The sequence below is a fragment of the Mustelus asterias genome, chromosome 21, assembly GCF_964213995.1.
Source record: "Mustelus asterias chromosome 21, sMusAst1.hap1.1, whole genome shotgun sequence".
NCBI classification, from domain to species: Eukaryota; Metazoa; Chordata; class Chondrichthyes; order Carcharhiniformes; family Triakidae; genus Mustelus; species Mustelus asterias.
Genome location: NC_135821.1, coordinates 70,100,140 through 70,116,089, shown reverse-complemented (window position 1 = coordinate 70,116,089; position 15,950 = coordinate 70,100,140). Strand labels below are relative to the sequence as shown.

At 40.7% G+C, this 15,950-nt stretch overlaps 1 protein-coding gene across 2 annotated transcripts in view; it reads left to right on the top strand.

Annotated features, from left to right (window-relative positions):
* The window catches only part of rlf (RLF zinc finger), a 68,061-nt gene that overhangs the window by 38,100 nt on the left and 14,011 nt on the right, over positions 1-15,950 (top strand). Inside the window, exons 2-4 of one of the 2 annotated variants that reach the window (XM_078238150.1) lie at positions 4,543-4,697; positions 5,319-5,400; positions 7,900-8,035. In XM_078238150.1, coding sequence (XP_078094276.1) covers positions 4,543-4,697; positions 5,319-5,400; positions 7,900-8,035 — 373 coding nt within the window. Of the gene's footprint in view, positions 1-4,542; positions 4,698-5,318; positions 5,401-7,899; positions 8,036-14,818; positions 14,855-15,950 lie in introns of those variants that run through there. The other variant, XM_078238151.1, reaches the window with a different exon arrangement.

Genomic DNA, 15,950 nt, shown 5'->3' with positions numbered 1-15,950 from the left:
ACTCCTCTCACACGCCAACTCATTCACTCTACCCGCCCCCCCCAATTTAAAAATGAGTCTTTTGACATGAAGAATGAAAATCATGGATGGGCAAAGTACATCTTGAGTAACAAACTTGAGGAATAACTTTTTGAGTCATTGCCATGAGAGCCAACAACCTTGTTAATGCTATGAAAAATGTTTGAAACATCCTGCAGTGTTAACATTTGGTTTTCAAATTCTTAACCAGAAGCAGTCACATTGATTTTATCACTGACACCTCTGGCCTATCTGTATCTTGGGTAAGCATCTCTATGGCAATGAACTAATTGTTTTGCTTTAAAAGGTGCTGGATGTTTTCTCCATATGAGTCAGTGGGTTGATTAAGTGATCTGTGCTTGGCTCATTAAAAGCCATGCAAATCAGCATGGTTGGGAGCAACTTCCAGTATTATCTTCATTAAAATGTTTTTCTCTCAAAGCCAGACCATGTTTTTGGCTGATGTAAGACATTAACTCTTTCTATCTCCATCGAAACTATCAAATCTACGGAATATTTCTAGCCTTTTTTGTTTGTTTCACATTTTTAGTTGCACTGATATATGCATTTTATCCACAAGAGATTTGAAAATGGCAATCTTTTTCTGCAAATGCCTGATTTTAGAAGCAGATTGAAAATGAATTGCATCATAAACTAAGTTCTGCATATTGCTGTAAACTTCCGTTGCAAAATAAATTCTGAATTTATTTCATCATGGCCAGTGCAAATCCATCATTCAGCCCGTTATGAGGAAGTCAGGTTGTTTCACAGTCCTACCTTTCCTTGTAGCCCTGAAATTTCTTCAGATATTTGACTAATTCCTGTTTAAAAGCCACAATTGATTCTGCTTCCACTGCACAGTCGGGCAGTGCATTCCAAGCCTTATCCTGCTTGCTGCATTTAAATATGTTTTTCCTCATTTTCTTTTTGCCACTCAGCTTAATCATAGAATCCCTACAGTGCAGAAGGAGGCCATTTGGCTCATTGAGTCTGCACCGACGACAGTCCCATCCAGGCCCTATCCCCGTAACCCCACATATTTACTTCACTGATCCCTCTAATCTACACATTTTGGCGCACTAAGGGACAGTTTAGCATGGCCAGTCAACCTAACCCATACATCTTTGGACTTAGTCATAGAGGTTTACAACATGGCATAGGCCCTTCGGCCCAACTTGTCCATGCTGCCCTTTAACCACTAGCCTAGTCCCAATTGCCTGCTTTTGGCCCATATCCCTCTGTGCCCATCTTATCCATGTAACTGTCTAAATGCTTTTGAAAAGACAAAATTGTACCTGCCTCTACTAATACCTCTGGCACCTTGTTCCAGACATTCACCACTCTGTGGAAAAATTGCCCCTCTGGACCCTTTTGTATCTCTCCCCTCTCAACTTAAACCTATGCCCTCTAGTTTTAGACTCCCCTACCTTTGGAAAAAGATACTGACTATCTACCTGATCTATGCCCCTCATTATAGACCTCTATAAGATCAGCCCTAAGCCTCCTACACTGCTGAGAAAAAAGTCCCAGTCTATCCAGCCTCTCCTTATAACTCAAACCATCAAGTCCCGATGGATCATAATGAATCTTATCTGCACTCTTTCTAGTTTAATAATATCCTTTCTATAATAGGGTGACCAGAACTGTACACAGTATTCCAAGTGTGGCCTTACCAATGTCTTGTACAACTTGAACAAGACGTCTCAACTCCTGTATTCAATGTTCTGACCAATGAAACCAAGTATGCCAAATGCCTCCTTCACCACTCTGTCCACTTGTGACTCCACTTTCAAGGAGGTATGAACCTGTACCCCTAGATCTCTTGATGTAAATTGATGTTCTCTGCCAATGGGAATAGTTTTTCCCTATCTACTCCATCTAGACCCCTCATGATTTTGAAAACCTCTGTCAAATCTGCCCAAGTCCCATTTCTCCAATCCATTAGTGAGTCAAAAGTAAGGTGGTGAAATTATGCTTCTACGCCAGCATGTGATTTTCTGTTGGTATTTCCATTTAAAAATTTGAATGTCTGTACTTTAAATTGAAACGCTTATATAACTCGCTCTCAGTAACTGCTTCAATGTAGTAAGATTCCTATAATTAAACTGCAAATAAGTACGAGATGCTTCCTATTTCCTGTTGAATACATTACACTTCAAAAGTCTTCATTCCGCACCTCAGATGGTGCTGTGATTCTAAAACTAAAATGCCTTTCCACAATTGAATTACTAAGAATGTGCATGGCTTGTTTGCATTTTAGATAACTTGTGTTCATTTTAAAAAAAAACTTAATTTGAGAAGGAAATCACTGAACATAAACAATGTCTCAAGATTTCAGTCCACTCTTTTGAAAGGAAGTATGACTAAGTGGCCTTGAACCACATTTTAAACATGTTGCTCGATATGCACGGAAGCTCTATAATGCAGCAAGGAAATGCTGTGCCACGAATGAGTACTGAGTTCAGACTGTAATGACATAAGTGAGTCAACTCTGGTGCTTTCCTTTGATAAACTGAAAATAAAACAGCCTTGATGAGCATCAGTTGTATTCGTTCCTTACAGCTTGTCTCGCTGTCTGCTGAAAGTTAAGTAAATATTTGTGCATATTGGCAGCCTTACTGGTAGCAAACCAGTACAAAAGTGTTTCCTTCATTTACTGTGGGAGCCTATATATGTAGTTGTTTCATGTTATTTGTAGCAGTCTTTTACTATTAAGTTGGAGGCTGCCTGACTGATTCCTTCCATCACTATAAATGCCTGTTTTCACCTCCATAAGTTTCCAACTCTCAGCGCCGGAGACTTGGGTTCAATTTCCAGCTTGGGTCACTGTCTGTGTAGAGTTTGCATGTTCTCCCCGTGTCTGCGTGGGTTTCCTCCCACAGTCTGAAAGACGTGCTGGTTAGGTGCATTGACCCGAACAGGTGCTGGAGTGTGGCGACTGGGGGAATTTCACGGTAACTTCATTGCAGTGTTAATGTAAGCCTGCTTGTGATGCTAATAAATAAACTTTACTTTAAACCCTCATTTCGTGCCTTGTTACCTCTTGACTGACGGTTCCAACATATTCCTGGTTGGCATCCCACATTCTACTTTCCATAAACTTGTGGTTCCCCGAAACTCTGCCTGTGTCCTAATTTGTCCCTTTGCTCGCTAACCTACTTTGGCTCCCAGTCTAGCAGTGATTGGATTTTAAAATTTTCATGCTTGTTTTTAAATTCCTGCATAGCCTTGCGCCTCCCTACCTCTGTAAGCTCCATCCCCAAAACTAAAATGTGTTCTTAGTCAATGCGCATCCCCAATTGTAATCACCCAGCCATTAACTTGCTTTCAGTTGCTTGGGCCCCAAGCCCTGGAGTTCTCTCTACCCTTTTTCCTCCTTTAAAACATTCCTTAAAACATCTGATCTGATATCTCCTTGTGAGTCAATATCGTATTTTGTTTTATAATGCTCCTGTGAAGTGCCTTGAATGTGCTATACAAGTATGAGTTGTCTCATGAAGCATTCTGGGGTATGAAAATTGCAAGACTGAGGCTTGTGCTTATATTTCAGTTAAAAGTATAACTTTTGGGGTAAGTGATGACAAGCCAGTGTCAGTGCAGAACTTAATTTCAGTCTTTGCTTTTGGTCTGTATGTGCCAGAGGCTATCAAACCTTATTTCTCTGAAAGTGGACTTTATAAGAGAAATACCCGGGGTGTTTTTTTTCTTTCAATTTGTTTCTGAAAATCGGAAAAATTATTTGTAGTCGACTTGAAAACTGTCAAGTTGATTTCTTGCATCGCTGGTGATGGTATGATACTACTTTGTGCCGTGACCCAAGTGCATTGAACCGAATCTGCACCTTGAACAGGCAGCAGAAGCAAGTGTTCAGGCTTTGCAACCACAAAAAAGTGAGCCCTCTCTGTCAGTTGCGTCGCTAGATATGTGGTTGTCAACAGCACAGGATCTGTGAATTGATGGTAAGCAATCTTAAGGTACAAACAATTTTTGGATGCATTTGTTTTAATTTTTGGATTTTCAGTGTATATAGGTGATAGAAATGCATTTTCACTGGCAGAATTGAGAACTATTTTGTAAACCTGATATGACTAGAATGGAACTTTAATACAATGTGAATTGGCAGCTTGTCCAGTTAGAAGCTTCATTCTGTAATGGAAGAAAAAGAATCTGACCTCGAGCATACAATCTGGGGGGGAAAAAAAGGATGAAATAATATTTGGAAACTAAATGGAGATTGGAAATCTGAACCACTACCATCTTGCTTAAATTAATCCCTTGTGCTGCTGCCTTGTTCCAGTTATGATTGTGTGTCAGTTCTTGCCAAAGCTGCTTTGATTCTGGCCAATGGAAGGAGTTCAAACATGTTGGCTGACTAGGGATTTTCTAACTTCGTGTGTAGATTAAAAGCAGGGTTTAAAATGTTTCCATGTGTGTTTGTAGATTGCAGAAATACTGTATCATCTGGGAAGCTAATTTGACAATTGGGGCACTGTAATAACCAGTTACCCTTTTTTTTTGCCATAGATCTTGGTACAATATGGTGAGAAATGCAAAGCTTCTGAAGAGCTCCTGCCCTTATTGGAGGTCTATCGGATTTCTATCCAGAGCTACACAAGCGCAAGGCCTTACCTGACCACGGAGTGTGCTCATATTAATTTTGTACTCAATCGATTATCAGTGTAAGTGTTTCTGTATTTTAGTGTTTTTCTATGAAAATTGAGTTGTCGATAGCTTGTGTATTGTAATTATTGTACTAGGATAGTTTATCCTTTACCACCTTGACTCAATAGCTAATTTTGTGGTCGATAATGAATTTTGATCTCTTGGGGAAAGATTTGTGCAGTGCTCTTTGTGTCATTAGTATCACTACTAAATGGATGTCGGGTGATACATTGGTTTATGCATCCAAACATATAGTTGGAGGAAGAATAACTGCCTGTATTAATAAATGAAATATCTAAAACTACCAAAATACCTTAGTAAGGTCTGTGATATTTTGGAAATACAAACGGCATGCTGTTCGATGGTTCAGCTGCTTGCTCATGCATTCCCTCGATCAGTTTTTGGCCAGGTTTGCTGGTGCAATACCTTGTGGTACTGATACTCTATGGCAGAGTAAATTGCACTTGTAAGCTTCTTGGTCATACTGGCAGCAAAATAAATATGCTTTATTTCCAGAAGGGGTGCAAAGATCTTTTTTGTTTTCTTGCCAGAGATGTTAATATCTTCAGTTGAAGAATTCTGAACCTTTACGAAGGAGCTATCTCATTCATGTTTCTTAACCCTGTTTAACATTTTAGGAGTTGTTTTGAACTACTATTGTCACTACCTGAAAAAGAGGTCCCACAAGAAGTATGGCAGCAGCTACAACAGACATTGCAGGTGAGTGATCAGTTGGAAATGGCAGGGTTTTTGTTAAATCTTATGTTTGGGATTTGCAAAGGTTCTAAGTAAGGCTCTAATTTTCGTGATCTAAAACATGATCTCAATAATTGGAGTTTTCAGCTATCTGTTCATGTATTGATGCTCATTACGCTTAAAACTTCCGAAACTTATTAATTGAAATGACTAGTTGAACTAAACAAGATGATAAAAGCAAAATGGAAAAACGTTGCTGGAAATGCCCAGCAAGTCTGGCAGCATCTGTGGGGAGATGTCTCCAGTTCAATGTGTCTTCTTCTGAAGAGTCATATTGGACTTGATAACTTTGTTTCTGTCTGCACTAAACAAACCACTTTTAGAGCTTTGGTGCAGGCACTTGCTGTGTGGCAAATGCAGCAACGTCCACACATTCCAATGAGCTGAATTAACCAATTATACTAGCTTGCTTGTATTGATTTCATAGAAACCCTACAGTGCAGAAGGAGGCCATTCGGCCCATCGAGTCTGCACCAACCACAATCCCACCCAGGCCCTACCCCCACATATTTACCTGCTAATCCCTCTAACCTACGCATCCCAGGACTCTAAGGGGCAATTTTTAACCTGGCCAATCAACCTAACCCACATATCTTTGGACTGTGGGAGGAAACCGGAGCACCCGGAGGAAACCCACGCAGACACGAGGAGAATGTGCAAACTCCACACAGACAGTGACCCGAGCCGGGAATTGAACCCAGGACCCTGGAGCTGTGAAGCAGCAGTGCTAACCACTGTGCTACCGTGCCGCCCACGGTAGCACAGTGGTTAGCACTGCTGCTTCACATATTGGTTGAAGGAAAATTCTTGGGCAGGACACCCTGCTTTTTGAATAAGAGCCATGGATAGGATCTTCATTCTCCTGAACGGGCAGATAGGATCTTTGTCTAGCTACTGATCTAAAGGGTGGCAATTCCAATGATTGTAGCACTATTATCAGGCCAGTTCTGTGCCAGCTTAGCTCATGTACTCAGTCTGAAAGAAGGCGTGAAACCACAAGCTTCTGGCTTTTGCATAGAGTGCCACACTTGAGGCTTGAGTTGTGCAAATATTAATGCGTAGCTTTTTCTTCAAAGGCTTACTCATGAACTGATTAATTTTGCCCCATGGGAAATGGTTGAGTTGCTTTTTGGCTTCTCTGTTGAGCACTTTGCATGCAGACTAAAAACACTACAATTGGGGGTTGAAGTAAGGAAATGTTTTTCCATTTTATTCCTTTTGACAAATGTTGTAATGTCTCCCGCTTTCATCTGTTATCTCAGCATTTAGGAGCTACTATGCATAATTTAGCTAGATGATGTGGAACAATTTCCCCTGGTTTAATTTCCCCCAAACTCTGATTTTGACCAAGGTGGTAGTTGGAGAACAGCAGTTGGGTTTGGTGCGAGGATCCCACTCCTGATTGCACCCAGAAACTGCTGCTGGAAATAAATGCAAATGTGAGGAGAGGACTTGGCTCACTTGTGATGCTTCCTAATGTCAAATGTGCTACTTAAAGTCACATGCCAATAATGGGTGACAAAGCAGAGGGAAATCAATACCTATGGAACTCTATACTAGCATCTGCAGGAGGAAGAAGAGAGAAAAATTGCTGACATAAACTGACAGCAAGTGAGAAAATATTTCCCCAGAAATATTTTGTCGTACAAAATGTCATGGTTAAACAGACATTTTATTTGGCAATGCTTCCATTGATTACTGAAATTGCGCACATTTTTTTAAGATTGAGGGGGTGATCATTCTCGAAGCTTTTAGTCAGCTGAGTGTTTTTCGGGCATGTCCCAGGTCATTCTTCTCCTTTACGGAATAAAACTTGGATGTAGTAAATGGAAAAAATTGCTTCCACTTAATAATATTTTTGGCATGTGCATAAGTTGTTCCGGGTCATGCGTACTGTTCATGGAGTCGGAATAAAAATCCTTGTAGAGTGAAATATTATTTGCAAGCATAGGAAACTGTCTAACTGGATTAATGAGCCACTCTTTACAGCACATTACCATGCATTTGATTACAAAGCTGCCCAGTCTGGCAGTTCCTGTGTTTACTATGAAGCACATATACTAAAATAGTCCCTGTGATTTGCATCTCAATAGATTTATTCAATGAAGTTGATTTTCATTCAGTTGCAGCATAGCATGTATAAAATTGTAACAGTTTTATGCTTTCAAAGTGTGAAAAATGGCATGAAAGTTCAGTATTGTTTAGCAATAAGCAGTGATGTCACTGCAAAATTGCTGTTGGTTTCAAGCCTAATCAAGTTGTTGAAAATAAATTAACCGAAATGTGATGTAAATTCCAAAAACAGAATAAATGTCTGTTGTTACGATTGACTCTTGCAGTCTAGTTTTAATTCACTTGTGAATAAGTTTGCAAGTGACCTTGCTGACAGAATAAAGCCAAGCAACACACACCTATTCAGCATCTTATATCTGTACTCTTAAATTATCACTGTCTTTTTGACAGGATTCTCACAATGTATTGCTGGAATTTGGGCATAATGAACTGCAGGCACTTGTTGCTATTGCTAGCAAGGGTGGGGCTTGGAAAAATCCAGTCCTACAGTGCATTCTTTCCAAGCAGCCAACAGAAACAGAAGAAGGTAAGCAATGATTTAGCTTCACAATGATTTTCTTTATATGACTATCCTTTTGCAAATAATTCATGTTGCACACATATTTAAATTGCATGATAAATAAAGGTAAGAAGTGACTTGTGGGAGTGGTTTGTAGGTCCCAAACAATAACCACACTAAGAGGGCATACAGGAATAAGCAGTGGAGGCTTGTGAGAAAGTTAGTGGTGATCATGGTAGCTTTAAATCTACATATAAATTGGACAAATCAGATTGGCAAAGTTCATGTGGATAATTAATTCGTAGAGCGAAATTTTCCAGCCGAGCTCGCCCCAAAACCAGAAAATCCCACCTGAGGTCAGTGGACCTTTGCATGGTCCCCCCGTTCTTCCCCCCCCCCCCCCCCCCCCCCACTCTGATTTCCATGGTGGGCGGGACGGAAAAAATCCCCCATAGTGTTTTCGGGGCAGTCTCTTAGAACAGTGAGATGGGATTAATTTATGACTTCATGAAGGCACCCCGAGGTAGCAATGATGACAATAGATTGGTTTTCACATTCAGTTTGAGGGAGAGGGGAGTGGATCAGAGACTAGTGTTTTAAACGACAGAGCTGGCTAAAGTGAACTGGGAAATTAGGTTAAGAGCTAAGTCAGTAGTGATACACTGACAGCCATTTAAGGAGATATTTCAGAATACTCAGAAAAGATGCATTCTGGTGAGAAAGAGAGCCTTTAAGGGAAGGACGCACAACATGTGGCAAACTAAAGAAGTTAAAGATAATGTCATATTGAAAGAAAAAGCATGTAATTCCAAAAAGATGAGTGGCAGGTTACAAGATTGGACAAAATATAAAGAATAGAAAATGACAAAGATTTAATCAGGAGGGAGCAAGCTAGCTAGAAATATATATAAACAGATATTAAGAGTTTCTTTATATAATAACATAAAGGTAAGAAGTGACTTGTGGGAGTGATATTTGAAAGTGGTGATCATGGTAGCTTTAAATCTACATATAAATTGGACAAATCAGATTGGCAACGGTCATGTGGATAATTAATTCATAGAGTGAAATTTTCCAGCCGAGCTCTCCCCAAAACCAACCCCCCCCCCCCCCCCCCCCCCCCGCCCACTCTGATTCCCATGGTGGGCGGGACGGAAAAAATCCCCCATAGTGTTTTCAGGGCAGATATTTGAAAGGAAAAGAGTAAGTGAAGTGAGCAGTGGTCCTTGAGAGTGAGAATGGGGAATTAATGGAAAATAATGAAATGGTGGATGAACTGAACAGAGATTTTACATCTGTCTTCACTGTTGAGGATATAAGTAACATCCAGCAATAATTGTGAATCAGAAGATGAAAGGGAGGAAGGAACTTTAGTTCTAATAATTTTCTCAGTACCCTTTCCCCAGAGATTGTAATTGTTTTAGTTTGACGAGTCCTTAGATCCTTATATAAAAGCAAATTACTGCGGATGCTGGAATCTGAAACCAAAAGAGAAAACGCTGGAAAATCTCAGCAGGTCTGGCAGCATCTGTAAGGAGAGAAAATAGCTGGCGTTTCGAGTCCAGATGACCCTTTGTCAAAGCGGACCACTTGTAAAAGTCCTCAGATCCTGATGGACTTCATTCTAGAGTTTAAAAGAAGGGCTGCTGAGATAGAAAGATGTATCATCGGTTTTAGTTTTCCAAAATTCCCTAGATTCTGGAAAGGTCCCATCAGACTGGAGAATAGTGATTAATTCCTGTATTCAAGAAAGGGAGACCGAGTGGGGAATACAAGTCAGTTATCTTGACATCTGCCATAGGGAAATTGCTGGAATCTATTTTTCAGGGCGTTATGGCAGGGCACTTGAAAAATCTCAGTACAATCGCTGAGAGTCATCGTGATTTTATGAAACGGAATTCATGTTTGACGAAAATTTATTGGAGTTCTTTGAGGATGTAACAAGCAACATGGATAATGCTGTACTCTGATTTCCAGAAGGCAGTTGACAAGGTGCCACATCAATGGTTATTAGATGAAATAACAGCTCGTGGCATGGGGGTAACATATTAGCATGGATTGGGTAGTTAACAGGAAACAGGAATAGATATAAACGGGTCATCTTTAGGTTGGCAAGTTGAGTCAAGTGCCACAGTTTGGGCCTTAACTATTTGCAGTTCACCTATCATTGACCCCTTATCTGATGTCTCAAAATCCCGAAGGATCCAAAAACCAGTTCCCTGGAAACTCCAGTGGCCATCAGGCATTGCTATCCATCACATCCGGCTTATGGCATGCTGATCCCCTACCCTTGAGGATTAACGACGGACGTTGGCCTGGTCCGTTCCTCATCCCTTCCTTTCTCCTGCCTGGTTGAGCCCAGCTTGGTGGAGAAATCAGTCCAGCCCTAAGTTATCCTAATCTCTCTACCCTCCCAGCGCAGGATCCAAAATCCGTGGAAAAAAACAGTACACATCCGGTCCCGAGCTTCCTGGTACGTGTATATCAAGGGACAGAATATATGGTTAAATGTTCTGATGAGACAAAGGTAGGGAAGCAAATTATGAAGAGCACATAAGGAGTGTGCAAAGGGATGTGGGTTAAGGGAGTGGGCAAAAAAGTGGATATGAAGTGGAATATGTGAATTTTGGCAGGAAAAATAGAATATTTAATTGGAGATTACAACACTACCAAGGGATCTGGGTGTTCTGGTACATGACTCGGGAAAAGTTAGTATGCTAGTGCAAGTGATTAGGAAGGCGAATAGGATGTTATCTTTTACTGCAACGGGAATGGAATATAAAAGTAAGGATGTTTTGCTACAGTTGTGCTGGGCATTGATAAAACCACGTAGTGTACTCTATACAGTTTTGGCCCCCTCTTTTAAGAAAGCATATAAATGCATTAGAGGCAGTTCAGAGAAAGTTCACTTGACTGGTTTATCCCATGAGGAAAGGTTGGAGAGGGTGGGCCTATATCCATTGGCATTTAGAAGATTGGGAGGTCATGTCAGCACGAGATTCTGAAAGGACTTGACCAGGTGCATGCTGAGATGAATGTTTCCCCTTCTGGGCGAGACTAGAACTAGCAGACAATTTAAAAATAAGGTGTCTCCCATTTAAGATGGAGATCAGAAACAATGGTTTCTCTGAGAGTTGAGAGTCTTTGGAGCCCTCTTCTCCAGAGAGCGGTGGAGGTAGTGTCATTGAACACATTTGTAAGGCAGTGGTGGACAAATTCTTGACTAACAAGGGAGTCAAAGCTATTTGGGGTAGGCAGAAGGTGTCAAGGCCATATTCAGATCAATCATGACCTTTTTAAACGGTGGAGCAAACTCCAGGGGCTGAATGGCCTACTCCTGATCCTAATTAGTATGTGTGCATGTTCATATATATTCATCTAAATAGTTACTGTACACACTGATATGAAACGCATCCATATTGTGATAATTTATTCTTTGATGAACTGGGCAATATTCAGTAAATATATCATCGTAATATAATACTGTAAAGAGAATTTGGCTTCAAAGGTAACGTTGATCACCTGGCCTATGCTTGCCATGTTCTGCATCACCAACATTGTCAAAAGAACTGCAACTATGGGACAAGGTTGTGTTTTCACCTGGTGATCAGACACAAGCATGCGCCACTGGAAGATATCAGCAAATTTTGCTACCTCCAATCTACAGTGAAAGGCAGCCAGCAACCTAACCGGCATGGGGGGGAAAAAAACTCATTTGGCCCTCAGCATATTACTGCATGACAGATGTCAACAATATGAAGCTACCAAGAACAGAGGCTCAATAGCTTTGATTTCCTGTGTCAATGATGTGTCCTTTGTGTCACATTGAAAGATAAAGCCACCAATGAAACAGCCCTTTCTAGGGCAAACATGCCAAGAATGCTAGTACTAATAAAGTGCAAAAGGCTTCACTGGCCTGGTCATGTGCACAGAATGGAAAATGGCCTCAATCCCAAGAGTATGCAATAAGGGGAGGTAGTCCATGTTAGGAGACCAGCAGGCACCTAAAGCTCCAAGTCAAGGATGCTATCAAAAGAAACTTGAAAGCCCTTGATGTCAATCATGACAAATGGGAAAACTCTACCTGATGATGGATGCAAATGGGTGACACTAGCTGTGTGCAGGAGTTTGCCACAACAGTGTCCAAAGCAAATGCTGCCCAGCAAACAAAAGTGCCAGCAGAGATCATCCTGCACCACCAGCAAGAGACAACTTCATGGGTGGTATTTGTGTCAGACTTTGCCTTTCCAAAATTGGCTTGTTCAACCTCAAAAGATATGCAGTGGATGATCTCATCTGACCACACCAGAGTTCAGAGGCTGCAATCCCATCATCTTGTCCACCTCTAATTGAGAATGTATGAGAGCGTCTAATTGATACCTATGGAAAGTTAGAATGGAGGTTTAATTACCCAGCCTGCTATTTCGGATCTGATCTGTGGATTTGGTAGCTTCTGTGCAATAACATGAATGATTTTGCAGCCTGAATTCAGCTACATGGTTTCATTCAAGACCCAGAACATGAAGCAGAGTGGCTTTTATTTTTGTGTACACAATTGTCTGGGCAAACAACTGGCAAAGGGATTAGAGTTTCAATTATACAAAATAAATAAATTTATGGCACTTATGCGGTACATAATACAACAGGGCCAAGTTGACTACAAGAAGCACAGAGTAGATTTGAGAAAAGAAATGCAAGATGCAAAGAGAGAGAGTATGAGCAGATTAATGGCTAACATGAAAGGGAGCCCGAAAATGTCTCGAGCACCAATAGTGGAAGGTTAACACTCATTTGGGAATAAAAATAAAATGTAGTGGCACAAGGCATGGCTGAGCTGTTAAAGAGCACTTTGCACCTTCCTACACAAAGGAGAATGCTACCATAGCGATAGTAAAGGAGGAAGCAGTTTAACAACGTTGGATAGGAGTAAAATAGCCAAAAAGGAGATACTAAAATAGTTGGCAGGGCTCAAAGTAGAAAGGTCACCCTGTCTGCTTGAGATGCATCCTAGGTTACTGCGGGAAGAAAGAGTGGAAGTTGCGGAGGCTTTCTCAAAAACAAAAAGGATAGAAGATAAATCCAGCCTCGTGGGTGGGTTTTGAAGGGCATGTAGTAGAGAAACGCTGGAATAGTACCAGGGATAAAGGGCTTCACTTAATGTGTACTGACTGCAGAAGCTGGTGGTGGTCTCTTTCGAAGTAAAGCAGTTAGGAGACTTGATAGCGGTACTTAAAATCTTGAATTAAGAGTAAATGAGCAAGTGCTTTCAGTCATAGAATTTTTGACAAGCAGAGGGCACAGACTTGTGCAAATTTCCTTCATGTCACCCGTGGTTCTTTTGCCAGTGATTTGTGATCTGGAATTTATTATTGAAAGGATGGTGAAATTAGTTTTATTATTAAAGAAAATTTGATAATGACGACTAATAGTAGTTTGGTAATACAGAATTTGAGTATTACTGAAAAGGGGACTTTTTTTGTCTTGCACTCAGGACAATTTGCAAGAATACCAATGTAGGGAACCATCAAATTTACACCATGAAAAAAGTGCTGATTGGTTGGCAAGTGGACACTGGCAGAGCCGTTGCTGTGGAGAATGCACCAGTTGACGATGATTGACAGTTAACTGCCAATTAGTTACGTTTGAAATTTAAACCAAGCACCTTGACTTTGGTCAGGGCATTGTCCCGAGGAATGAACCAACGAATGGTTGTCACTTATTTTGTTGGCTGATACAGGTGCAATGTGTGTACGTGTTCTACCTGTCTGCAGAGAACATGGCCCTATGTATTGTCATTTCCAGTATGTGCAAATGTGCCACTCTGAGCCTGACTGACCATCTTAAATTGATTTGTCAGTGTAATTCTCAGCATACAGAATAATTTAGCAAATGTTGTCCATTCATGGAATTGCATCTAGTGTTGGACACTGTTTTGAGCTTCAGTACAGATTGGTTGGGTATTGTACCTTTTTGCGAACAGAGGAAGGGGCATACTAGTTATGATCTGCCAGTCTTTGGGACCTACAGCTTGCACACCAAGCATCACACTGGCACTGAAATTCATGTACCACATTACTCTGTGCGATAGGCAGAATGTCTTTTTGGCTTCACAGCAGCATCCTGTTAATGGCCAATACCACTTGTGTTGCTACTGCATAGTAGCAGCGTGAAACAGCTTGTTTTAACTGTTGCTCACATTTTGGAGCTACCTTTGCCATCCAGAGTAATCTGAGGTAGACTGGGCACTTTTCAGGGCTGAAAGTGATGGCCTTAGCCCCATTCCAGAGTTTGGATGAAATAGTGAGCAGTCATCTGATCAGGGTAGCCATTATCCTGCAGAATGCCTTTAATGCACCCTACTTCAGTATCAAGCTTGCATGGTGAGCAAATGGCTTGTGCCCTGTTTACAAGGTTACTGATGTGGCTGATCTTAACGCATGAAACTGTAAGAATATATGTATATTAACCAGTGCAGGTAAACTTGCAATAGACTCCAAGACTGTCTTCTGGTACAGTATCAATCTGTTTCCCTAAAGTTTGGGAAAGAACAGAGAAGTGGGATCAAATGGATATCTTCCCCAAAGAGCCTGTGCACTCTGAATCATTCTGATTCTGCGGCCATGGGTTAGAATTGATACAGCCTATTTAAATACGAGTTAACTTGCTTATTTTCCAAAATGTAGGCAAGCTTTACTCCTATGCTGCTTTTATTTTCCCATTTCTAACTTGTATTTATTTCCCATTTGAAAATTTGGGTGTGTTTATAGATAGGCAGCTTAATGTAGCAGAATTCCTTTTGCTCTCTTTCAGACATTGACAGCTGCTGACTGATTGCATGGATGCTAGGTACCGTAGGTACCACCCAACAAGAGTCATTGAATAGCAAGCACCGGGCTGATTTTCTGTCTCTCCCTTTGTCTTGTCTGCCCCCCCCCCCCCCCCCCAACCCACTCAAATTACATGGTCTGGAGAGCATCTAGTCCAATTGCAGCACATCAACTTGCTGCTATAGCTCAGGTTAACTCAGATAGAGAATTGAACCTACTGCATTATGAGTATGCAATACTGTTGTATACTGACTGTAAGAAGTGAGCTACTGAGGAAACTGCTGAATGTATTGTCTTTGTAAGCAGTTGTGCCAGATTTGTAAACCTGCAGGATATGAGGGAAGATGCATTTGCCTTGTATTGTAGACAAGAAGATTTAATTACCCACAACTATGTACCTGAACACCCCAATCATTCTTCATTGTGTTTATTTGAATGCGTTCTTCCAGCGGTCTTGTACTGTCAGAAATTGCGGATCATGGGATATTTTCTCCTTCAGAACCCCATTGGTTAGACATTCTTGCCAGGAAGCCAATGGGAACAATTTTGTTCAAAGCTAGACCTCTGCTGCTGCTGCCTCCTGGAGGAATACTGAGATTCTAGCGATAGTGGAATATAAAAGACCATCCATAGATCTCCTCTTCAACTTTTTTTGTTTGTAGTATTTTTTCCAATATGAAACACAGATTTTTCAAAAGACTTATTAATTTTATATGAAGAATATTACCATTTAAATATATTTTCTTTTTGCATAAAAGGAACCATTTTCTGTTACAGTTTAAACACTTTGTGTAGCCGTTATAATGAATAACTAGTTTACAGGAATATTTTTTTATTTCTGGGAGGATAGTGAAGTAAAGCTATAGATTGATTAGATTTTGTTTGGCCTCTTATATTGTGCTTGAATATCTAACTTACTGCAATGCTTCGATAACTGGAATGGTTTGCTTTCCATTGAACAATTTCCTTCAGAAGCATTTGGGCTATTATCAATCATCTCAGTTCCTCAGGGTAGTGTCATCTTCAGATCCTTTATCAGTGACCTTCCTTCCATCATAAAGTCAGAAATGGGGATTGACTTGCACTGAAGCGTTCTATGTCCAAATCCAGCAAGA